The following is a 24,107-nucleotide window of genomic DNA, read 5'->3' on the forward strand; positions in this document are numbered from 1 at the left end:
GCTCCTGAGTCTATTCCCCACAACATGTTTGATTGAAAACATTGTATTGTTGACTTCAGGGGAGGAGGGGGAGGAGCATCGGACCCCTAAAGAACTCCTGAGTCTATTCCCCACAACATGTTTGATTGAAAGCATTGTATTGTTGACTTCAGGGGAGGAGGGGAGGAGCATCGGACCCCTAAAGAACTCCTGAGTCTATTCCCCACAACATGTTTGATTGAAAGCATTGTATTGTTGACTTCAGGGGAGGAGGGGAGGAGCATCGGACCCCAAACTAACTCCACTGTGCTTTAAAAGAACCCTGGCTGGAAGAGGTTTTAACGCTCGAGACTGATCGGTTAGACTTTGCTTCAAATCACTGACTATTCGCAGGTGATTGGTCGGAATGCCTTGGCAGTCATACTCAGAGACAATGGGAGTCGGGGGTTCTGGGGGTGTGACCGGTACCTCCGCCAATCCAGGCGGGGCGTGTGTTACCGTGGTAACAGCGCAGTAAAGAACGTTAGAGAATGTCTGTCTGGTTTTTTAAAGGTGTCTGTTGACTCCTCGTGTTGTGAAACTCCTGATCGATTCCTGAGTCTCTTCCCAGAGTGTTTTGGTGCTTTTGATCGATTCATTTGTGCATTTTCAGTTTGTCTTTTCCTCCAACCATCACCGTCTGAGTTCTGAGGCCGATGTGTGTGTGTCTGTGCATGTGATACAAGGGACTGAAGGAAAGCACCGTCTCTCTCCCAGGAGAGTATCTCCTCTCTTCCAGGATCTGTCCATCTTCCTGGAATCCATCTCCTCTCTTCCGGGATCTGTCCATCTTCCTGGAATCCATCTCCTCTCTTCCGGGATCTGTCCATCTTCCTGGAATCCATCTCCTCCATTCCAGGATCTGTCCATCTTCCTGGAATCCATCTCCTCTCTTCCGGGATCTGTCCATCTTCCTGGAATCCATCTCCTCTCTTCCAGGATCTGTCCATCTTCCTGGAATCCATCTCCTCTCTTCCTCGTCTCTCCTGGTGGCGCTGTGGGGGCAGCAGTTCCCTGGAATCCATCTCCTCTCTTCCTCGTCTCTCCTGGTGGAGCTGTGGGGGCAGCGGTTCCCTGGAATCCATCTCCTCTCTTCCTCGTCTCTCCTGGTGGAGCTGTGGGGGCAGCAGTTCCCTGGAATCCATCTCCTCTCTTCCTCGTCTCTCCTGGTGGAGCTGTGGGGGCAGCGGTTCCCTGGAATCCATCTCCTCTCTTCCTCGTCTCTCCTGGTGGAGCTGTGGGGGCAGCAGTTCCCTGGAATCCATCTCCTCTCTTCCTCGTCTCTCCTGGTGGAGCTGTGGGGGCAGCGGTTCCCTGGAATCCATCTCCTCTCTTCCTCGTCTCTCCTGGTGGAGCTGTGGGGGCAGCGGTTCCCTGGAATCCATCTCCTCTCTTCCTCGTCTCTCCTGGTGGAGCTGTGGGGGCAGCAGTTCCCTGGAATCCATCTCCTCTCTTCCTCGTCTCTCCTGGTGGCGCTGTGGGGGCAGCGGTTCCCGTGGAGATTCCCGCCGTTCCCTCCAGTCAGCAGGACGAAGCGCTGATCTTCTCTGAGACCTCCAGGTCTGACTTGGCCACCAGGAAACGCAGGCGTCCTCCGCCTAGACGAATCAGATCCACAGCACTGGAGAAGGGGGGAGGAGCAGAGGAAAGAGAGACAGGAAAAGGTGGAAGTTGTATTACATAGTGATCACCACCTCTGGTAGTCTGCTCCTATCAGGCTGGTTTCGTTAACCACTAGTATCCTCACTCCTGGTAGTCTGCTCCTATCAGGCTGGTCCCCTAGTATCCTCACCTCTGGTAGTCTGCTCCCATCAGGCTGGTCCCGTTAACCACTAGTATCCTCACCTCTGGTAGTCTGCTCCTATCAGTCTGGTCCCCTAGTATCCTCACCTCTGGTAGTCTGCTCCCATCAGGCTGGTCCCCTAGTATCCTCACCTCTGGTAGTCTGCTCCTATCAGGCTGGTCCCGCTAGTATCCTCACCTCTGGTAGTCTGCTCCCATCAGGCTGGTCCCTCTAGTATCCTCACCTCTGGTAGTCTGCTCCCATCAGGCTGGTCCCGTTAACCGCTAGTATCCTCACCTCTGGTAGTCTGCTCCTATCAGGCTGGTCCCGTTAACCCCTAGTATCCTCACCTCTGGTAGTCTGCTCCCATCAGGCTGGTCCTCTAGTATCCTCACCTCTGGTAGTCTGCTCCCATCAGGCTGGTCCCGTTAACCCCTAGTATCCTCACCTCTGGTAGTCTGCTCCTATCAGGCTGGTCCCGTTAACCACTAGTATCCTCACCTCTGGTAGTCTGCTCCTATCAGGCTGGTCCCCTAGTATCCTCACCTCTGGTAGTCTGCTCCTATCAGGCTGGTCCCGTTAACCCCTAGTATCCTCACCTCTGGTAGTCTGCTCCTATCAGGCTGGTCCCGCTAGTATCCTCACCTCTGGTAGTCTGCTCCTATCAGGCTGGTCCCCTAGTATCCTCACCTCTGGTAGTCTGCTCCTATCAGGCTGGTCCCTCTAGTATCCTCACCTCTGGTAGTCTGCTCCTATCAGGCTGGTCCCCCTAGTATCCTCACCTCTGGTAGTCTGCTCCTATCAGGCTGGTCCCTCTAGTATCCTCACCTCTGGTAGTCTGCTCCTATCAGGCTGGTCCCCCTAGTATCCTCACCTCTGGTAGTCTGCTCCTATCAGGCTGGTCCCCCTAGTATCCTCACCTCTGGTAGTCTGCTCCTATCAGGCTGGTCCCCTAGTATCCTCACCTCTGGTAGTCTGCTCCTATCAGGCTGGTCCCGCTAGTATCCTCACCTCTGGTAGTCTGCTCCCATCAGGCTGGTCCCTCTAGTATCCTCACCTCTGGTAGTCTGCTCCTATCAGGCTGGTCCCGTTAACCCCTAGTATCCTCACCTCTGGTAGTCTGCTCCTATCAGGCTGGTCCCCCTAGTATCCTCACCTCTGGTAGTCTGCTCCTATCAGGCTGGTCCCGCTAGTATCCTCACCTCTGGTAGTCTGCTCCTATCAGGCTGGTCCCGTTAACCACTAGTATCCTCACCTCTGGTAGTCTGCTCCTATCAGGCTGGTCCCCTAGTATCCTCACCTCTGGTAGTCTGCTCCTATTAGGCTGGTCCCGCTAGTATCCTCACCTCTGGTAGTCTGCTCCTATCAGGCTGGTCCCGTTAACCCCTAGTATCCTCACCTCTGGTAGTCTGCTCCTATCAGGCTTGTCCCCTAGTATCCTCACCTCTGGTAGTCTGCTACTATCAGGCTGGTCCCGCTAGTATCCTCACCTCAGGTAGTCTGCTCCCATCAGGCTGGTCCCGTTAACCCCTAGTATCCTCATCTCTGGTAGTATGCTCCTATCAGGCTGGTCCCGCTAGTATCCTCACCTCTGGTAGTCTGCTCCTATCAGGCTGGTCCCGCTAGTATCCTCACCTCTGGTAGTCTGCTCCTATCAGGCTGGTCCCGCTAGTATCCTCATCTCTGGTAGTCTGCTCCCATCAGGCTGGTCCCTCTAGTATCCTCACCTCTGGTAGTCTGCTCCTATCAGGCTGGTCCCGTTAACCGCTAGTATCCTCACCTCTGGTAGTCTGCTCCTATCAGGCTGGTCCCCTAGTTTCCTCACCTCTGGTAGTCTGCTCCTATTAGGCTGGTCCCTCTAGTATCCTCACTTCTGGTAGTCTGCTCCTATCAGGCTGGTCCCCTAGTATCCTCACCTCTGGTAGTCTGCTCCTATCAGGCTGGTCCCCTAGTATCCTCACCTCTGGTAGTCTGCTCCTATTAGGCTGGTCCCGCTAGTATCCTCACCTCTGGTAGTCTGCTCCTATCAGGCTGGTCCCGTTAACCCCTAGTATCCTCACCTCTGGTAGTCTGCTCCTATCAGGCTTGTCCCCTAGTATCCTCACCTCTGGTAGTCTGCTACTATCAGGCTGGTCCCGCTAGTATCCTCACCTCAGGTAGTCTGCTCCCATCAGGCTGGTCCCTCTAGTATCCTCACCTCTGGTAGTCTGCTCCCATCAGGCTGGTCCCGTTAACCCCTAGTATCCTCATCTCTGGTAGTATGCTGCTATCAGGCTGGTCCCGCTAGTATCCTCACCTCTGGTAGTCTGCTCCTATCAGGCTGGTCCCGCTAGTATCCTCACCTCTGGTAGTCTGCTCCTATCAGGCTGGTCCCGCTAGTATCCTCATCTCTGGTAGTCTGCTCCCATCAGGCTGGTCCCTCTAGTATCCTCACCTCTGGTAGTCTGCTCCTATCAGGCTGGTCCCGTTAACCGCTAGTATCCTCACCTCTGGTAGTCTGCTCCTATCAGGCTGGTCCCTCTAGTATCCTCACCTCTGGTAGTCTGCTCCCATCAGGCTGGTCCCGTTAACCCCTAGTATCCTCACCTCTGGTAGTCTGCTCCTATCAGGCTGGTCCCGTTAACCGCTAGTATCCTCACCTCTGGTAGTCTGCTCCTATCAGGCTGGTCCCCTAGTATCCTCACCTCTGGTAGTCTGCTCCTATCAGGCTGGTCCCGCTAGTATCCTCACCTCTGGTAGTCTGCTCCTATCAGGCTGGTCCCCCTAGTATCCTCACCTCTGGTAGTCTGCTCCCATCAGGCTGGTCCCGTTAACCGCTAGTATCCTCACCTCTGGTAGTCTGCTCCTATCAGGCTGGTCCCGTTAACCGCTAGTATCCTCACCTCTGGTAGTCTGCTCCTATCAGGCTGGTCCCCCTAGTATCCTCACCTCTGGTAGTCTGCTCCTATCAGGCTGGTCCCCTAGTATCCTCACCTCTGGTAGTCTGCTCCTATCAGGCTGGTCCCGCTAGTATCCTCACCTCTGGTAGTCTGCTACTATCAGGCTGGTCCTCTAGTATCCTCACCTCTGGTAGTCTGCTCCCATCAGGCTGGTCCCGTTAACCCCTAGTATCCTCACCTCTGGTAGTCTGCTCCTATCAGGCTGGTCCCCCTAGTATCCTCACCTCTGGTAGTCTGCTCCTATCAGGCTGGTCCCCTAGTATCCTCACCTCTGGTAGTCTGCTCCTATCAGGCTGGTCCCCTAGTATCCTCACCTCTGGTAGTCTGCTCCTATCAGGCTGGTCCCCCTAGTATCCTCACCTCTGGTAGTCTGCTCCTATCAGGCTGGTCCCCCTAGTATCCTCACCTCTGGTAGTCTGCTCCTATCAGGCTGGTCCCCCTAGTATCCTCACCTCTGGTAGTCTGCTCCTATCAGGCTGGTCCCCCTAGTATCCTCACCTCTGGTAGTCTGCTCCTATCAGGCTGGTCCCGTTAACCGCTAGTATCCGGTCTCCAATCCTCAGCCTCCCGTCGGACTCCGCCGGACCGTCTGGTATCAGAGTTCTGATATAGATCCCTGGAGCATTCAGAGGCGTGTGCTGGAGGAGGAGAGAAGTTTAGCCGTTTAAATGTTACCACCTGCTGTGTTTAGCTAAACACTATCGCCGGGTGTACATTTGGTCTTTGAATAAGTGTGTGTGTGTGTGTGTGTGTGTGTGTGTGTGTGTGTGTGTGTGTGTGTGTGTGTGTGTGTGTGTGTGTGTGTGTGTGTGTGTGTGTGTGTGTGTGTGTGTGTGTGTGTGTGTTTTCCCATTGTGTCGTCATACGCAGCATTTAAAGGTGATTTCCCCATTGTGTCGTCATGTGTATCTCTTTAAGAAACGTTGTGAGTGATCTCTAATGTTAATGTATATATACCTCCATGTGTATCTCTTTAAGAAACGAGTGATCTCTAATGGCAAGAAATGTTGTGAGTGATCTCTAATGTTAATGTATATATACCTCCATGTGTATCTCTTTAAGAAACGAGTGATCTCTAATGTTAATGTATATATACCTCCATGTGTATCTCTTTAAGAAACATTGTGAGTGATCTCTAATGTTAATGTATATATAACTCCATGTGTATCTCTTTAAGAAACGAGTGATCTCTAATGGCAAGAAATGTTGTGAGTGATCTCTAATGTTAAGAAACGTTGTGAGTGATCTCTAATGGTAATGTATATATACCTCCATGTGTATCTCTTTAAGAAACGAGTGATCTCTAATGGCAAGAAATGTTGTGAGTGATCTCTAATGGTAATGTATATATACCTCCATGTGTATCCCTTTAAGAAACGTTGTGAGTGATCTCTAATGTTAAGAAACGTTGTGAGTGATCTCTAATGTTAATGTATATATACCTCCATGTGTATCCCTTTAAGAAACGTTGTGAGTGATCTCTAATGTTAAGAAACGTTGTGAGTGATCTCTAATGGTAATGTATCTATACCTCCATGTGTATCTCTTTAAGAAACGTTGTGAGTGATCTCTAATGTTAAGAAACGTTGTGAGTGATCTCTAATGGTAATGTATCTATACCTCCATGTGTATCTCTTTAAGAAACGTTGTGAGTGATCTCTAATGGTAATGTATATATACCTCCATGTGTATCCCTTTAAGAAACGTTGTGAGTGATCTCTAATGTTAAGAAACGTTGTGAGTGATCTCTAATGGTAATGTATATATAACTCCATGTGTATCTCTTTAAGAAACGAGTGATCTCTAATGTTAAGAAACGTTGTGAGTGATCTCTAATGGTAATGTATATATACCTCCATGTGTATCTCTTTAAGAAACGAGTGATCTCTAATGGCAAGAAATGTTGTGAGTGATCTCTAATGTTAAGAAACGTTGTGAGTGATCTCTAATGTTAAGAAACGTTGTGAGTGATCTCTAATGTTAAGAAATGTTGTGAGTGATCTCTAATGTTAAGAAACGGTCCTTCTGTAGCACAGTTGGTAGAGCATGGCACTTGTAACGCCAGGGTAGTGGGTTCGATTCCCGGGACCACCCATACGTAGAATGTATGCACACATGACTGTAAGTCGCTTTGGATAAAAGCGTCTGCTAAATGGCATATATATTAAGAAACGTTGTGAGTGATCTCTAATGTTAAGAAATATTGTGAGTGATCTCTAAGAGCGTCTGCTAAATGACTTAAATGTAAATGTAATGTTAAGAAACGTTGTGAGCGATCTCTAATGTTAAGAAACGTTGTGAGTGATCTCTAATGTTATTACCTGGTACTTCCTGTATATAGTAATGTTATTACCTGGTACTCCCTGTATATAACCATGTTATTACCTAATATCTGTATATAGCCATGTTATTACCTAATATCTGTATATAACCATGTTATTACCTGGTACTCCCTGCATATAACCATGTTATTACCTAATATCTGTATATAACCATGTTATTACCTAATATCTGTATATAACCATGTTATTACCTAATATCTGTATATAACCATGTTATTACCTGGTACTCCCTGCATATAACCATGTTATTACCTGGTACTCCCTGTATATAACCATGTTATTACCTGGTACTACCTGTATATAGCCATGTTATTACCTGGTACTCCCTGTATATAACCATGTTATTACCTAATATCTGTATATAACCATGTTATTACCTGGTACTACCTGTATATAACCATGTTATCACCTGGTACTCCCTGTATATAACCATGTTATTACCTAATATCTGTATATAACCATGTTATTACCTCCCTGTATATAGCCATGTTATTACCTCCCTGTATAAAGCCATGTTATTACTACTCCCTGTATATAGCCATGTTATTACCTGGTACTCCCTGTATATAACCATGTTATTACCGGTTACTCCCTGTATATAGCCATGTTATTACCTCCCTGTATAGAGCCATGTTATTACCTCCCTGTATATAGCCATGTTATTACCTCCCTGTATATAGCCATGTTATTACCTCCCTGTAAATAACCATGTTATCACCTGGTACTCCCTGTATATAGTCATGTTATTACCTGGTACTCCCTGTATATAACCATGTTATTACCTGGTACTCCCTGTATAGAGCCATGTTATTACCTCCCTGTATATAGCCATGTTATTACCTGGTACTCCCTGTATATAGTAATGTTATTACCTGGTACTCCTGTATATAACCATGTTATTGCCTGGTACTCCCTGTATATAGCCATGTTATTACCTGGTACTCCCTGTATATAACCATGTTATTACCGGTTACTCCTGTATATAGCCATGTTATTACCTCCCTGTATATAACCATGTTATTACCTCCTGTATAGAGCCATGTTATTACCTCCTGTATATAGCCATGTTATTACCTCCTGTATAAAGCCATGTTATTACCTCCCTGTATATAACCATGTTATTACCTCCCTGTATAAAGCCATGTTATTACCTGGTACTCCTGTATATAACCATGTTATTACCGGTTACTCCTGTATATAGCCATGTTATTACCTCCCTGTATATAGCCATGTTATTACCTGGTACTCCCTGTATATAGCCATGTTATTACCTCCCTGTATAGAGCCATGTTATTACCTCCTGTATATAGTAATGTTATTACCTGGTACTCCTGCATATAACCATGTTATTACCTGGTACTCCCTGTATATAACCATGTTATTACCTGGTACTCCCTGTATATAACCATGTTATTACCTGGTACTCCCTGTATATAACCATGTTATTACCTCCTGTATATAGCCATGTTATTACCTCCCTGTATAGAGCCATGTTATTACCTCCCTGTATATAGTAATGTTATTACCTGGTACTCCCTGCATATAACCATGTTATTACCTGGTACTCCCTGTATATAACCATGTTATTACCTGGTACTTCCTGTATATAGCCATCTGCGTCTGCTAAATGACTTAAATGTAAATGTAAATGTAATGTTAAAAAACGTTGTGAGTGATTTCTAATGTTAAGAAATGTTGTGAGTGATCTCTAATGTTAAGAAACGTTGTGAGCGATCTCTAATGTTAAGAAACGTTGTGAGTGATCTCTAATGTTATTACCTGGTACTTCCTGTATATAGTAATGTTATTACCTGGTACTCCCTGTATATAACCATGTTATTACCTAATATTTGTATATAGCCATGTTATTACCTAATATCTGTATATAACCATGTTATTACCTGGTACTCCCTGCATATAACCATGTTATTACCTAATATCTGTATATAACCATGTTATTACCTAATATCTGTATATAACCATGTTATTACCTGGTACTCCCTGCATATAACCATGTTATTACCTGGTACTCCCTGCATATAACCATGTTATTACCTGGTACTCCCTGAATATAACCATGTTATTACCTAATATCTGTATATAACCATGTTATTACCTGGTACTCCCTGTATATAACCATGTTATTACCTAATATCTGTATATAACCATGTTATTACCTGGTACTACCTGTATATAGCCATGTTATTACCTGGTACTCCCTGTATATAACCATGTTATTACCTAATATCTGTATATAACCATGTTATTACCTGGTACTACCTGTATATAACCATGTTATCACCTGGTACTCCCTGTATATAACCATGTTATTACCTAATATCTGTATATAACCATGTTATTACCTCCTGTATATAACCATGTTATTACCTGGTACTCCTGTATATAGCCATGTTATTACCTGGTACTCCTGTATATAGCCATGTTATTACCTCCTGTATATAGCCATGTTATTACCTCCTGTATAAAGCCATGTTATTACCTGGTACTCCCTGTATATAGCCATTATATTACCTGGTACTCCCTGTATATAGCCATGTTATTACCTCCTGTATAGAGCCATGTTATTACCTCCCTGTATAAAGCCATGTTATTACCTCCCTGTATATAGCCATGTTATTACCTCCTGTATAGAGCCATGTTATTACCTGGTACTCCCTGTATATAGCCATGTTATTACCTCCCTGTATAGAGCCATGTTATTACCTGGTACTACCTGTATATAACCATGTTATCACCTGGTACTCCCTGTATATAGTAATGTTATTACCTGGTACTCCCTGCATATAGCCATGTTATTACCTCCCTGTATAGAGCCATGTTATTACCTGGTACTCCCTGTATATAACCATGTTATTACCGGTTACTCCCTGTATATAGCCATGTTATTACCTCCCTGTATAGAGCCATGTTATTACCTGGTACTACCTGTATATAACCATGTTATTACCTGGTACTCCCTGTATATAACCATGTTATTACCTGGTACTCCCTGTATATAGCCATGTTATTACCTCCCTGTATAGAGCCATGTTATTACCTGGTACTACCTGTATATAACCATGTTATCACCTGGTACTCCCTGTATATAGTAATGTTATTACCTCCTGTATAGAGCCATGTTATTACCTCCTGTATAAAGCCATGTTATTACCTCCTGTATATAGCCATGTTATTACCTCCCTGTATAGAGCCATGTTATTACCTCCCTGTATAGAGCCATGTTATTACCTCCCTGTATAGAGCCATGTTATCACCTGGTACTCCTGTATATAACCATGTTATCACCTGGTACTCCTGTATATAGTAATGTTATTACCTGGTACTCCCTGTATATAGCCATGTTATTACCTCCTGTATAGAGCCATGTTATTACCTCCCTGTATAAAGCCATGTTATTACCTCCTGTATATAGCCATGTTATTACCTCCTGTATAGAGCCATGTTATTACCTCCTGTATAGAGCCATGTTATTACCTCCTGTATAGAGCCATGTTATCACCTGGTACTCCTGTATATAACCATGTTATCACCTGGTACTCCCTGTATATAGCCATGTTATTACCTGGTACTCCTGTATATAGCCATGTTATTACCTCCTGTATAGAGCCATGTTATTACCTCCCTGTATATAGCCATGTTATTACCTCCTGTATATAGCCATGTTATTACCTCCTGTATAGAGCCATGTTATTACCTGGTACTCCTGTATATAGTAATGTTATTACCTGGTACTCCTGTATATAGCCATGTTATTACCTCCTGTATATAGCCATGTTATTACCTCCCTGTATAGAGCCATGTTATTACCTGGTACTCCCTGTATATAGCCATGTTATTACCTCCTGTATAGAGCCATGTTATTACCTGGTACTCCTGTATATAACCATGTTATTACCGGTTACTCCTGTATATAGTCATGTTATTACCTGGTACTCCTGTATATAACCATGTTATTACCTGGTACTCCCTGTATATAACCATGTTATTACCTGGTACTCCCTGTATATAACCATGTTATTACCGGTTACTCCTGTATATAGTCATGTTATTACCTGGTACTCCTGTATATAACCATGTTATTACCTGGTACTCCCTGTATATAGCCATGTTATTACCCCTGTATATAGCCATGTTATTACCTCCTGTATATAGCCATGTTATTACCTGGTACTCCCTGTATATAGTAATGTTATTACCTGGTACTCCCTGTATATAACCATGTTATTACCTGTTACTCCTGTATATAGCCATGTTATTACCTCCCTGTATATAACCATGTTATTACCTCCCTGTATATAGCCATGTTATTACCTGGTACTCCCTGTATATAGCCATGTTATTACCTGGTACTCCCTGTATATAGCCATGTTATTACCTCCCTGTATAGAGCCATGTTATTACCTGGTACTCCCTGTATATAGTAATGTTATTACTTGGTACTCCCTGCATATAACCATGTTATTACCTGGTACTCCCTGTATATAACCATGTTATTACCTGGTACTCCCTGTATATAACCATGTTATTACCTGGTACTCCCTGTATATAGCCATGTTATTACCTCCCTGTATAGAGCCATGTTATTACCTCCCTGTATATAGCCATGTTATTACCTCCCTGTATAAAGCCATGTTATTACCTGGTACTCCCTGTATATAGCCATGTTATTACCTGGTACTTCCTGTATATAGCCATGTTATTACCTGGTACTCCCTGTATATAGCCATGTTATTACCTGGTACTTCCTGTATATAACCATGTTATTACCTGGTACTCCCTGTATATAACCATGTTATTACCTGGTACTCCCTGTATATAACCATGTTATTACCTGGTACTCCCTGTATATAGCCATGTTATTACCTCCCTGGTACTCCTGTATAAAGCCATGTTATTACCTGGTACTCCCTGTATATAGTAATGTTATTACCTGGTACTCCCTGCATATAACCATGTTATTACCTGGTACTCCCTGTATATAACCATGTTATTACCTGGTACTTCCTGTATATAGCCATGTTATTACCTGGTACTCCCTGTATATAACCATGTTATTACCTCCCTGTATAAAGCCATGTTATTACCTGGTACTCCCTGTATATAACCATGTTATTACCGGTTACTCCCTGTATATAGCCATGTTATTACCTCCCTGTATAGAGCCATGTTATTACCTGGTACTCCCTGCATATAACCATGTTATTACCTGGTACTCCCTGTATATAACCATGTTATTACCTGGTACTTCCTGTATATAGCCATGTTATTACCTGGTACTCCCTGTATATAACCATGTTATTACCTAATATCTGCATATAACCATGTTATTACCTGGTAATATCTGTATATAACCATGTTATCACCTGGTACTCCCTGTATATAGTCATGTTATTACCTGGTACTTCCTGTATATAGCCATGTTATTACCTGGTACTTCCTGTATATAGTCATGTTATTACCTGGTACTTCCTGTATATAGCCATGTTATTACCTGGTACTTCCTGTATATAGCCATGTTATTACCTGGTATCTGTATATAGCCATGTTATTTATTACCTGGTACTTCCTGTATATAGTAATGTTATGACCTGGTATCTGTATATAGTATATAGTTTACATGTGTTAGTCTACACCTGTTGTTTATAAAGCATGTGTTAGTCTACACCTGTTGTTTATAAAGCATGTGTTAGTCTACACCTGTTGTTTACATGTGTTAGTCTACACCTGTTGTTTATAGAGCATGTGTTAGTCTACACCTGTTGTTTATAGAGCATGTGTTAGTCTACACCTGTTGTTTATAAAGCATGCGTTAGTCTACACCTGTTGTTTACATGTGTTAGTCTACACCTGTTGTTTATAGAGCATGTGTTAGTCTACACCTGTTGTTTATAGAGCATGTGTTAGTCTACACCTGTTGTTTATAAAGCATGTGTTAGTCTACACCTGTTGTTTACATGTGTTAGTCTACACCTGTTGTTTATAAAGCATGTGTTAGTCTACACCTGTTGTTTATAGAGCATGTGTTAGTCTACACCTGTTGTTTGTAAAGCATGTGTTAGTCTACACCTGTTGTTTATAAAGCATGTGTTAGTCTACACCTGTTGTTTATAGAGCATGTGTTAGTCTACACCTGTTGTTTATAAAGCATGTGTTAGTCTACACCTGTTGTTTACATGTGTTAGTCTACACCTGTTGTTTATAGAGCATGTGTTAGTCTACACCTGTTGTTTATAAAGCATGTGTTAGTCTACACCTGTTGTTTACATGTGTTAGTCTACACCTGTTGTTTATAGAGCATGTGTTAGTCTACACCTGTTGTTTATAGAGCATGTGTTAGTCTACACCTGTTGTTTATAAAGCATGTGTTAGTCTACACCTGTTGTTTACATGTGTTAGTCTACACCTGTTGTTTATAGAGCATGTGTTAGTCTACACCTGTTGTTTATAAAGCATGTGTTAGTCTACACCTGTTGTTTATAGAGCATGTGTTAGTCTACACCTGTTGTTTATAGAGCATGTGTTAGTCTACACCTGTTGTTTACATGTGTTAGTCTACACCTGTTGTTTACATGTGTTAGTCTACACCTGTTGTTTATAGAGCATGTGTTAGTCTACACCTGTTGTTTACAGAGCATGTGTTAGTCTACACCTGTTGTTTATAGAGCATGTGTTAGTCTACACCTGTTGTTTATAGAGCATGTGTTAGTCCACACCTGTTGTTTACATGTGTTAGTCTACACCTGTTGTTTACATGTGTTAGTCTACACCTGTTGTTTATAGAGCATGTGTTAGTCTACACCTGTTGTTTATAGAGCATGTGTTAGTCTACACCTGTTGTTTATAAAGCATGTGTTAGTCTACACCTGTTGTTTACATGTGTTAGTCTACACCTGTTGTTTATAAAACATGTGTTAGTCTACACCTGTTGTTTATAAAACATGTGTTAGTCTACACCTGTTGTTTATAGAGCATGTGTTAGTCTACACCTGTTGTTTATAAAACATGTGTTAGTCTACACCTGTTGTTTATAAAACATGTGTTAGTCTACACCTGTTGTTTATAGAGCATGTGTTAGTCTACACCTGTTGTTTATAGAGCATGTGTTAGTCTACACCTGTTGTTTATAGAGCATGTGTTAGTCTACACCTGTTGTTTATAAAACATGTGTTAGTCTACACCTGTTGTTTATAAAACATGTGTTAGTCTACACCTGTTGTTTATAGAGCATGTGTTAGTCTACACCTGTTGTTTATAGAGCATGTGTTAGTCCACACCTGTTGTTTACATGTGTTAGTCTACACCTGTTGTTTACATGTGTTAGTCTACACCTGTTGTTTATAGAGCATGTGTTAGTCTACACCTGTTGTTTATAGAGCATGTGTTAGTCCACACCTGTTGTTTACATGTGTTAGTCTACACCTGTTGTTTACATGTGTTAGTCTACACCTGTTGTTTATAGAGCATGTGTTAGTCTACACCTGTTGTTTATAGAGCATGTGTTAGTCTACACCTGTTGTTTATAAAGCATGTGTTAGTCTACACCTGTTGTTTACATGTGTTAGTCTACACCTGTTGTTTATAAAACATGTGTTAGTCTACACCTGTTGTTTATAGAGCATGTGTTAGTCTACACCTGTTGTTAATAGAGCATGTGTTAGTCTACACCTGTTGTTTACATGTGTTAGTCTACACCTGTTGTTTATAAAGCATGTGTTAGTCTACACCTGTTGTTAATAGAGCATGTGTTAGTCTACACCTGTTGTTTACATGTGTTAGTCTACACCTGTTGTTTATAGAGCATGTGTTAGTCTACACCTGTTGTTTATAGAGCATGTGTTAGTCTACACCTGTTGTTAATAGAGCATGTGTTAGTCTACACCTGTTGTTTACATGTGTTAGTCTACACCTGTTGTTTACATGTGTTAGTCTACACCTGTTGTTTATAAAGCATGTGTTAGTCTACACCTGTTGTTTACATGTGTTAGTCTACACCTGTTGTTTATAGAGCATGTGTTAGTCTACACCTGTTGTTTATAAAGCATGTGTTAGTCTACACCTGTTGTTTATAAAGCATGTGTTAGTCTACACCTGTTGTTTATAGAGCATGTGTTAGTCTACACCTGTTGTTTACATGTGTTAGTCTACACCTGTTGTTTATAGAGCATGTGTTAGTCTACACCTGTTGTTTATAGAGCATGTGTTAGTCTACACCTGTTGTTTACAGAGCATGTGTTAGTCTACACCTGTTGTTTATAGAGCATGTGTTAGTCTACACCTGTTGTTTATAGAGCATGTGTTAGTCCACACCTGTTGTTTACATGTGTTAGTCTACACCTGTTGTTTACATGTGTTAGTCTACACCTGTTGTTTATAGAGCATGTGTTAGTCTACACCTGTTGTTTATAGAGCATGTGTTAGTCTACACCTGTTGTTTATAAAGCATGTGTTAGTCTACACCTGTTGTTTACATGTGTTAGTCTACACCTGTTGTTTATAAAACATGTGTTAGTCTACACCTGTTGTTTATAAAACATGTGTTAGTCTACACCTGTTGTTTATAGAGCATGTGTTAGTCTACACCTGTTGTTTATAAAACATGTGTTAGTCTACACCTGTTGTTTATAAAACATGTGTTAGTCTACACCTGTTGTTTATAGAGCATGTGTTAGTCTACACCTGTTGTTTATAGAGCATGTGTTAGTCTACACCTGTTGTTTATAGAGCATGTGTTAGTCTACACCTGTTGTTTATAAAACATGTGTTAGTCTACACCTGTTGTTTATAAAACATGTGTTAGTCTACACCTGTTGTTTATAGAGCATGTGTTAGTCTACACCTGTTGTTTATAGAGCATGTGTTAGTCCACACCTGTTGTTTACATGTGTTAGTCTACACCTGTTGTTTACATGTGTTAGTCTACACCTGTTGTTTATAGAGCATGTGTTAGTCTACACCTGTTGTTTATAGAGCATGTGTTAGTCCACACCTGTTGTTTACATGTGTTAGTCTACACCTGTTGTTTACATGTGTTAGTCTACACCTGTTGTTTATAGAGCATGTGTTAGTCTACACCTGTTGTTTATAGAGCATGTGTTAGTCTACACCTGTTGTTTATAAAGCATGTGTTAGTCTACACCTGTTGTTTACATGTGTTAGTCTACACCTGTTGTTTATAAAACATGTGTTAGTCTACACCTGTTGTTTATAGAGCATGTGTTAGTCTACACCTGTTGTTAATAGAGCATGTGTTAGTCTACACCTGTTGTTTACATGTGTTAGTCTACACCTGTTGTTTATAAAGCATGTGTTAGTCTACACCTGTTGTTAATAGAGCATGTGTTAGTCTACACCTGTTGTTTACATGTGTTAGTCTACACCTGTTGTTTATAAAGCATGTGTTAGTCTACACCTGTTGTTTACATGTGTTAGTCTACACCTGTTGTTTATAAAACATGTGTTAGTCTACACCTGTTGTTTATAAAACATGTGTTAGTCTACACCTGTTGTTTATAGAGCATGTGTTAGTCTACACCTGTTGTTTATAAAACATGTGTTAGTCTACACCTGTTGTTTATAAAACATGTGTTAGTCTACACCTGTTGTTTATAGAGCATGTGTTAGTCTACACCTGTTGTTTATAGAGCATGTGTTAGTCTACACCTGTTGTTTATAGAGCATGTGTTAGTCTACACCTGTTGTTTATAAAACATGTGTTAGTCTACACCTGTTGTTTATAAAACATGTGTTAGTCTACACCTGTTGTTTATAGAGCATGTGTTAGTCTACACCTGTTGTTTATAAAACATGTGTTAGTCTACACCTGTTGTTTATAGAGCATGTGTTAGTCTACACCTGTTGTTAATAGAGCATGTGTTAGTCTACACCTGTTGTTTACATGTGTTAGTCTACACCTGTTGTTTATAAAGCATGTGTTAGTCTACACCTGTTGTTAATAGAGCATGTGTTAGTCTACACCTGTTGTTTACATGTGTTAGTCTACACCTGTTGTTTATAAAGCATGTGTTAGTCTACACCTGTTGTTTACATGTGTTAGTCTACACCTGTTGTTTATAAAACATGTGTTAGTCTACACCTGTTGTTTATAAAACATGTGTTAGTCTACACCTGTTGTTTATAGAGCATGTGTTAGTCTACACCTGTTGTTTATAAAACATGTGTTAGTCTACACCTGTTGTTTATAAAACATGTGTTAGTCTACACCTGTTGTTTATAGAGCATGTGTTAGTCTACACCTGTTGTTAATAGAGCATGTGTTAGTCTACACCTGTTGTTTACATGTGTTAGTCTACACCTGTTGTTTATAAAGCATGTGTTAGTCTACACCTGTTGTTAATAGAGCATGTGTTAGTCTACACCTGTTGTTTACATGTGTTAGTCTACACCTGTTGTTTATAAAGCATGTGTTAGTCTACACCTGTTGTTTACATGTGTTAGTCTACACCTGTTGTTTATAAAACATGTGTTAGTCTACACCTGTTGTTTATAAAACATGTGTTAGTCTACACCTGTTGTTTATAGAGCATGTGTTAGTCTACACCTGTTGTTTATAAAACATGTGTTAGTCTACACCTGTTGTTTATAAAACATGTGTTAGTCTACACCTGTTGTTTATAGAGCATGTGTTAGTCTACACCTGTTGTTTATAGAGCATGTGTTAGTCTACACCTGTTGTTTATAGAGCATGTGTTAGTCTACACCTGTTGTTTATAAAACATGTGTTAGTCTACACCTGTTGTTTATAAAACATGTGTTAGTCTACACCTGTTGTTTATAGAGCATGTGTTAGTCTACACCTGTTGTTTATAAAACATGTGTTAGTCTACACCTGTTGTTTATAGAGCATGTGTTAGTCTACACCTGTTGTTAATAGAGCATGTGTTAGTCTACACCTGTTGTTTACATGTGTTAGTCTACACCTGTTGTTTATAAAGCATGTGTTAGTCTACACCTGTTGTTAATAGAGCATGTGTTAGTCTACACCTGTTGTTTACATGTGTTAGTCTACACCTGTTGTTTATAAAGCATGTGTTAGTCTACACCTGTTGTTTACATGTGTTAGTCTACACCTGTTGTTTATAAAACATGTGTTAGTCTACACCTGTTGTTTATAAAACATGTGTTAGTCTACACCTGTTGTTTATAGAGCATGTGTTAGTCTACACCTGTTGTTTATAAAACATGTGTTAGTCTACACCTGTTGTTTATAAAACATGTGTTAGTCTACACCTGTTGTTTATAGAGCATGTGTTAGTCTACACCTGTTGTTTATAGAGCATGTGTTAGTCTACACCTGTTGTTTATAGAGCATGTGTTAGTCTACACCTGTTGTTTATAAAACATGTGTTAGTCTACACCTGTTGTTTATAAAACATGTGTTAGTCTACACCTGTTGTTTATAGAGCATGTGTTAGTCTACACCTGTTGTTTACAGAGCATGTGTTAGTCTACACCTGTTGTTTATAGAGCATGTGTTAGTCTACACCTGTTGTTTATAGAGCATGTGTTAGTCCACACCTGTTGTTTACATGTGTTAGTCTACACCTGTTGTTTACATGTGTTAGTCTACACCTGTTGTTTATAGAGCATGTGTTAGTCTACACCTGTTGTTTATAGAGCATGTGTTAGTCTACACCTGTTGTTTATAAAGCATGTGTTAGTCTACACCTGTTGTTTACATGTGTTAGTCTACACCTGTTGTTTATAAAACATGTGTTAGTCTACACCTGTTGTTTATAAAACATGTGTTAGTCTACACCTGTTGTTTATAGAGCATGTGTTAGTCTACACCTGTTGTTTATAAAACATGTGTTAGTCTACACCTGTTGTTTATAAAACATGTGTTAGTCTACACCTGTTGTTTATAGAGCATGTGTTAGTCTACACCTGTTGTTTATAGAGCATGTGTTAGTCTACACCTGTTGTTTATAGAGCATGTGTTAGTCTACACCTGTTGTTTATAAAACATGTGTTAGTCTACACCTGTTGTTTATAAAACATGTGTTAGTCTACACCTGTTGTTTATAGAGCATGTGTTAGTCTACACCTGTTGTTTATAGAGCATGTGTTAGTCCACACCTGTTGTTTACATGTGTTAGTCTACACCTGTTGTTTACATGTGTTAGTCTACACCTGTTGTTTATAGAGCATGTGTTAGTCTACACCTGTTGTTTATAGAGCATGTGTTAGTCTACACCTGTTGTTTATAAAGCATGTGTTAGTCTACACCTGTTGTTTACATGTGTTAGTCTACACCTGTTGTTTATAAAACATGTGTTAGTCTACACCTGTTGTTTATAGAGCATGTGTTAGTCTACACCTGTTGTTAATAGAGCATGTGTTAGTCTACACCTGTTGTTTACATGTGTTAGTCTACACCTGTTGTTTATAAAGCATGTGTTAGTCTACACCTGTTGTTAATAGAGCATGTGTTAGTCTACACCTGTTGTTAATAGAGCATGTGTTAGTCTACACCTGTTGTTTACATGTGTTAGTCTACACCTGTTGTTTATAAAGCATGTGTTAGTCTACACCTGTTGTTTACATGTGTTAGTCTACACCTGTTGTTTATAAAGCATGTGTTAGTCTACACCTGTTGTTTATAAAGCATGTGTTAGTCTACACCTGTTGTTTATAAAGCATGTGTTAGTCTACACCTGTTGTTTACATGTGTTAGTCTACACCTGTTGTTTATAAAGCATGTGTTAGTCTACACCTGTTGTTTATAAAGCATGTGTTAGTCTACACCTGTTGTTTATAAAGCATGTGTTAGTCTACACCTGTTGTTTATAAAGCATGTGTTAGTCTACACCTGTTGTTTACATGTGTTAGTCTACACCTGTTGTTTATAGAGCATGTGTTAGTCTACACCTGTTGTTTACATGTGTTAGTCTACACCTGTTGTTTATAGAGCATGTGTTAGTCTACACCTGTTGTTTACATGCGTTAGTCTACACCTGTTGTTTATAAAGCATGTGTTAGTCTACACCTGTTGTTTACATGCGTTAGTCTACACCTGTTGTTTATAAAGCATGTGTTAGTCTACACCTGTTGTTTATAGAGTATGTGTTAGTCTACACCTGTTGTTTATAGAGCATGTGTTAGTCTACCTACACCTGTTGTTTATAAAGCATGTGTTAGTCTACACCTGTTGTTTATAAAGCATGTGTTAGTCTACACCTGTTGTTTATAAAGCATGTGTTAGTCTACACCTGTTGTTTATAAAGCATGTGTTAGTCTACACCTGTTGTTTATAAAGCATGTGTTAGTCTACACCTGTTGTTTATAAAGCATGTGTTAGTCTACACCTGTTGTTTATAAAGCATGTGTTAGTCTACACCTGTTGTTTATAGAGCATGTGTTAGTCTACACCTGTTGTTTATAGAGCATGTGTTAGTCTACACCTGTTGTTTATAAAGCATGTGTTAGTCTACACCTGTTGTTTACATGCGTTAGTCTACACCTGTTGTTTATAAAGCATGTGTTAGTCTACACCTGTTGTTTATAGAGTATGTGTTAGTCTACACCTGTTGTTTATAGAGCATGTGTTAGTCTACCTACACCTGTTGTTTATAAAGCATGTGTTAGTCTACACCTGTTGTTTATAAAGCATGTGTTAGTCTACACCTGTTGTTTATAGAGCATGTGTTAGTCTACACCTGTTGTTTACATGTGTTAGTCTACACCTGTTGTTTATAGAGCATGTGTTAGTCTACACCTGTTGTTTACAGAGCATGTGTTTGTCTACACCTGTTGTTTACAGAGCATGTGTTAGTCTACACCTGTTGTTTACAGAGCATGTGTTAGTCTATGTGGAAAATCCCATTTGATTTGCTTTACTCACCAGTCCGTCTATGAGTCCCATGCCCAGTCCGTAGGGTCCCTTGTTCAGCTCCACTACAAACACCAGACAACACTCATCATCAGGGAGCAGGGCCTCGGGAGGCACAGGGAAGGGGAACTCACATAAACTACCTGTAGAGAGGACACACACTACAGCTAGACACACAAACACTACAGCTATACACACACACACTACAGCTATTTACACACACTACAGCTATACACACACTATAGCTATAAACACACACTACAGCTAGACACACACTACAGCTTGACACACACTACAGCTATACACACACTACAGCTTGACACACACTACAGCTAGACACACACTACAGCTATACACACACTATAGCTATACACACACACTACAGCTATACACACACTACAGCTATACACACACACGAGAGCCAGACACACACACTACAGGGAACAACAGCAGTACTGAATACTGGCCACCAGGGGGAGACATGCAGAGTTATCAGGGAACAACAGCAGTTACGTTGCCAGTCAGATCTCATGTTACGGTGTATTTCATATAGATTACGTCAAAAGGTATTATATTTCCTTATATGTTGCTGTACAGGAGGTTATATCCTCAAGTCCAGTTCTCATGTTATTGTTTTATTTATAAATGTATATATTACATTCTGTAAAAAACTATATCGCTGTAAATATGTCAGTCAGGTACACAATTATTGGCACCCTTGATAAAGATTAGTATAATACATAGAGAGGGGAAATATTATCGGCACCCTGATTAGTATAATACAGAGAGAGGTGAAATATTATGGGCACCCTGATTAGTATAATATAATATAGAGAGAGGGGAAATATTATGGGCACCCCTGATTAGTATAATACATAGAGAGGGGAAATATTATGGGCACCCTGATTAGTATAATACATAGAGAGGGGAAATATTATGGGCACCCTGATTAGTATAATACAGAGAGAGGGGAAATATTATGGGCACCCTGATTAGTATAATACATAGAGAGGGGAAATATTATCGGCACCCTGATTAGTATAATATAATATAGAGAGAGGGGAAATATTATCGGCACCCTGATTAGTATAATACATAGAGAGGGGAAATATTATCGGCACCCCTGATTAGTATAATACATAGAGAGGGGAAATATTATCGGCACCCTGATTAGTATAATACATAGAGAGGGGAAATATTATGGGCACCCTGATTAGTATAATACATAGAGAGGGGAAATATTATCGGCACCCTGATTAGTATAATACATAGAGAGGGGAAATATTATCGGCACCCTGATTAGTATAATACATAGAGAGGGGAAATATTATCGGCACCCTGATTAGTATAATACATAGAGAGGGGAAATATTATCGGCACCCCTGATTAGTATAATACATAGAGAGGGGAAATATTATCGGCACCCTGATTAGTATAATACATAGAGAGGGGAAATATTATCGGCACCCCTGATTAGTATAATACATAGAGAGGGGAAATATTATCGGCACCCCTGATTAGTATAATACATAGAGAGGGGAAATATTATCGGCACCCTGATTAGTATAATATAGAGAGAGGGGAAATATTATCGGCACCCCTGATTAGTATAATACATAGAGAGGGGAAATATTATCGGCACCCTGATTAGTATAATACATAGAGAGGGGAATATTATCGGCACCCTGATTAGTATATAATACATAGAGAGGGAAATATTATCGGCACCCTGATTAGTATAATACATAGAGAGGGGAAATATTATGGGCACCCTGATTAGTATAATACATAGAGAGGGGAAATATTATGGGCACCCTGATTAGTATAATACATAGAGAGGGGAAATATTATCGGCACCCTGATTAGTATAATACATAGAGAGGGGAAATATTATGGGCACCCTGATTAGTATAATACATAGAGAGGGGAAATATTATCGGCACCCTGATTAGTATAATACATAGAGAGGGGAAATATTATCGGCATGGGCACCCCTGATTAGTATAATACATAGAGAGGGGAAATATTATGGGCACCCTGATTAGTATAATACATAGAGAGGGGAAATATTATGGGCACCCTGATTAGTATAATACATAGAGAGGGGAAATATTATGGGCACCCTGATTAGTATAATACAGAGAGAGGGGAAATATTATGGGCACCCTGATTAGTATAATACATAGAGAGGGGAAATATTATCGGCACCTGATTAGTATAATACATAGAGAGGGGAAATATTATGGGCACCCCTGATTAGTATAATACATAGAGAGGGGAAATATTATGGGCACCCCTGATTAGTATAATACATAGAGAGGGGAAATATTATGGGCACCCTGATTAGTATAATACATAGAGAGGGGAAATATTATAGCACCCTGATTAGTATAATACAGAGAGAGGGGAAATATTATGGGCACCCTGATTAGTATAATACATAGAGAGGGGAAATATTATGGGCACCCTGATTAGTATAATACATAGAGAGGGGAAATATTATGGGCACCTGATTAGTATAATACATAGAGAGGGGAAATATTATCGGCACCCTGATTAGTATAATACATAGAGAGGGGAAATATTATGGGCACTCCTGATTAGTATAATACATAGAGAGGGGAAATATTATGCACCCTGATTAGTATAATACATAGAGAGGGGAAATATTAGCACCCTGATTAGTATAATACATAGAGAGGGGAAATATTATCCACCCCTGATTAGTATAATACATAGAGAGGGGTATTAGACCCCCTGATTAGTATAATACATAGAGAGGGGAAATATTATCGGCACCCCTGATTAGTATAATACATAGAGAGGGGAAATATTATCGGCACCCTGATTAGTATAATACATAGAGAGGGGAAATATTATCGGCACCTGATTAGTATAATACATAGAGAGGGGAAATATTATCGGCACCCCTGATTAGTATTCCATAGAGAGGGGAAATATTATCGGCACCCTGATTAGTATAATACATAGAGAGGGGAAATATTATCGGCACCCTGATTAGTATAATACATAGAGAGGGGAAATATTATCGGCACCCTGATTAGTATAATACAAACACTATATTGCTCCAAATAATGGGACCATTAGATTGTTTTATAATTACAGAAGGAGATTTTGTTTAACAACTAATTAAA

The 24,107-nt window shown here is 40.7% G+C and overlaps 1 protein-coding gene across 1 annotated transcript; it reads right to left on the bottom strand.

The window, feature by feature from the left end:
* Positions 1-1,493: 1,493 nt before the first annotated feature.
* Positions 1,494-21,095, bottom strand: LOC127924044 (ras-associating and dilute domain-containing protein-like; the record flags this gene model as incomplete). The annotated part of the gene is made up of 3 exons (XM_052508383.1): positions 1,494-1,639; positions 5,239-5,378; positions 20,965-21,095. Coding segments are annotated over 3 exons (371 nt in total), but the record flags the coding sequence as incomplete, so codon positions are not given.
* Positions 21,096-24,107: the final 3,012 nt, after the last annotated feature.

Source organism: Oncorhynchus keta, unplaced genomic scaffold, assembly GCF_023373465.1.
Source record: "Oncorhynchus keta strain PuntledgeMale-10-30-2019 unplaced genomic scaffold, Oket_V2 Un_contig_358_pilon_pilon, whole genome shotgun sequence".
NCBI classification, from domain to species: Eukaryota; Metazoa; Chordata; class Actinopteri; order Salmoniformes; family Salmonidae; genus Oncorhynchus; species Oncorhynchus keta.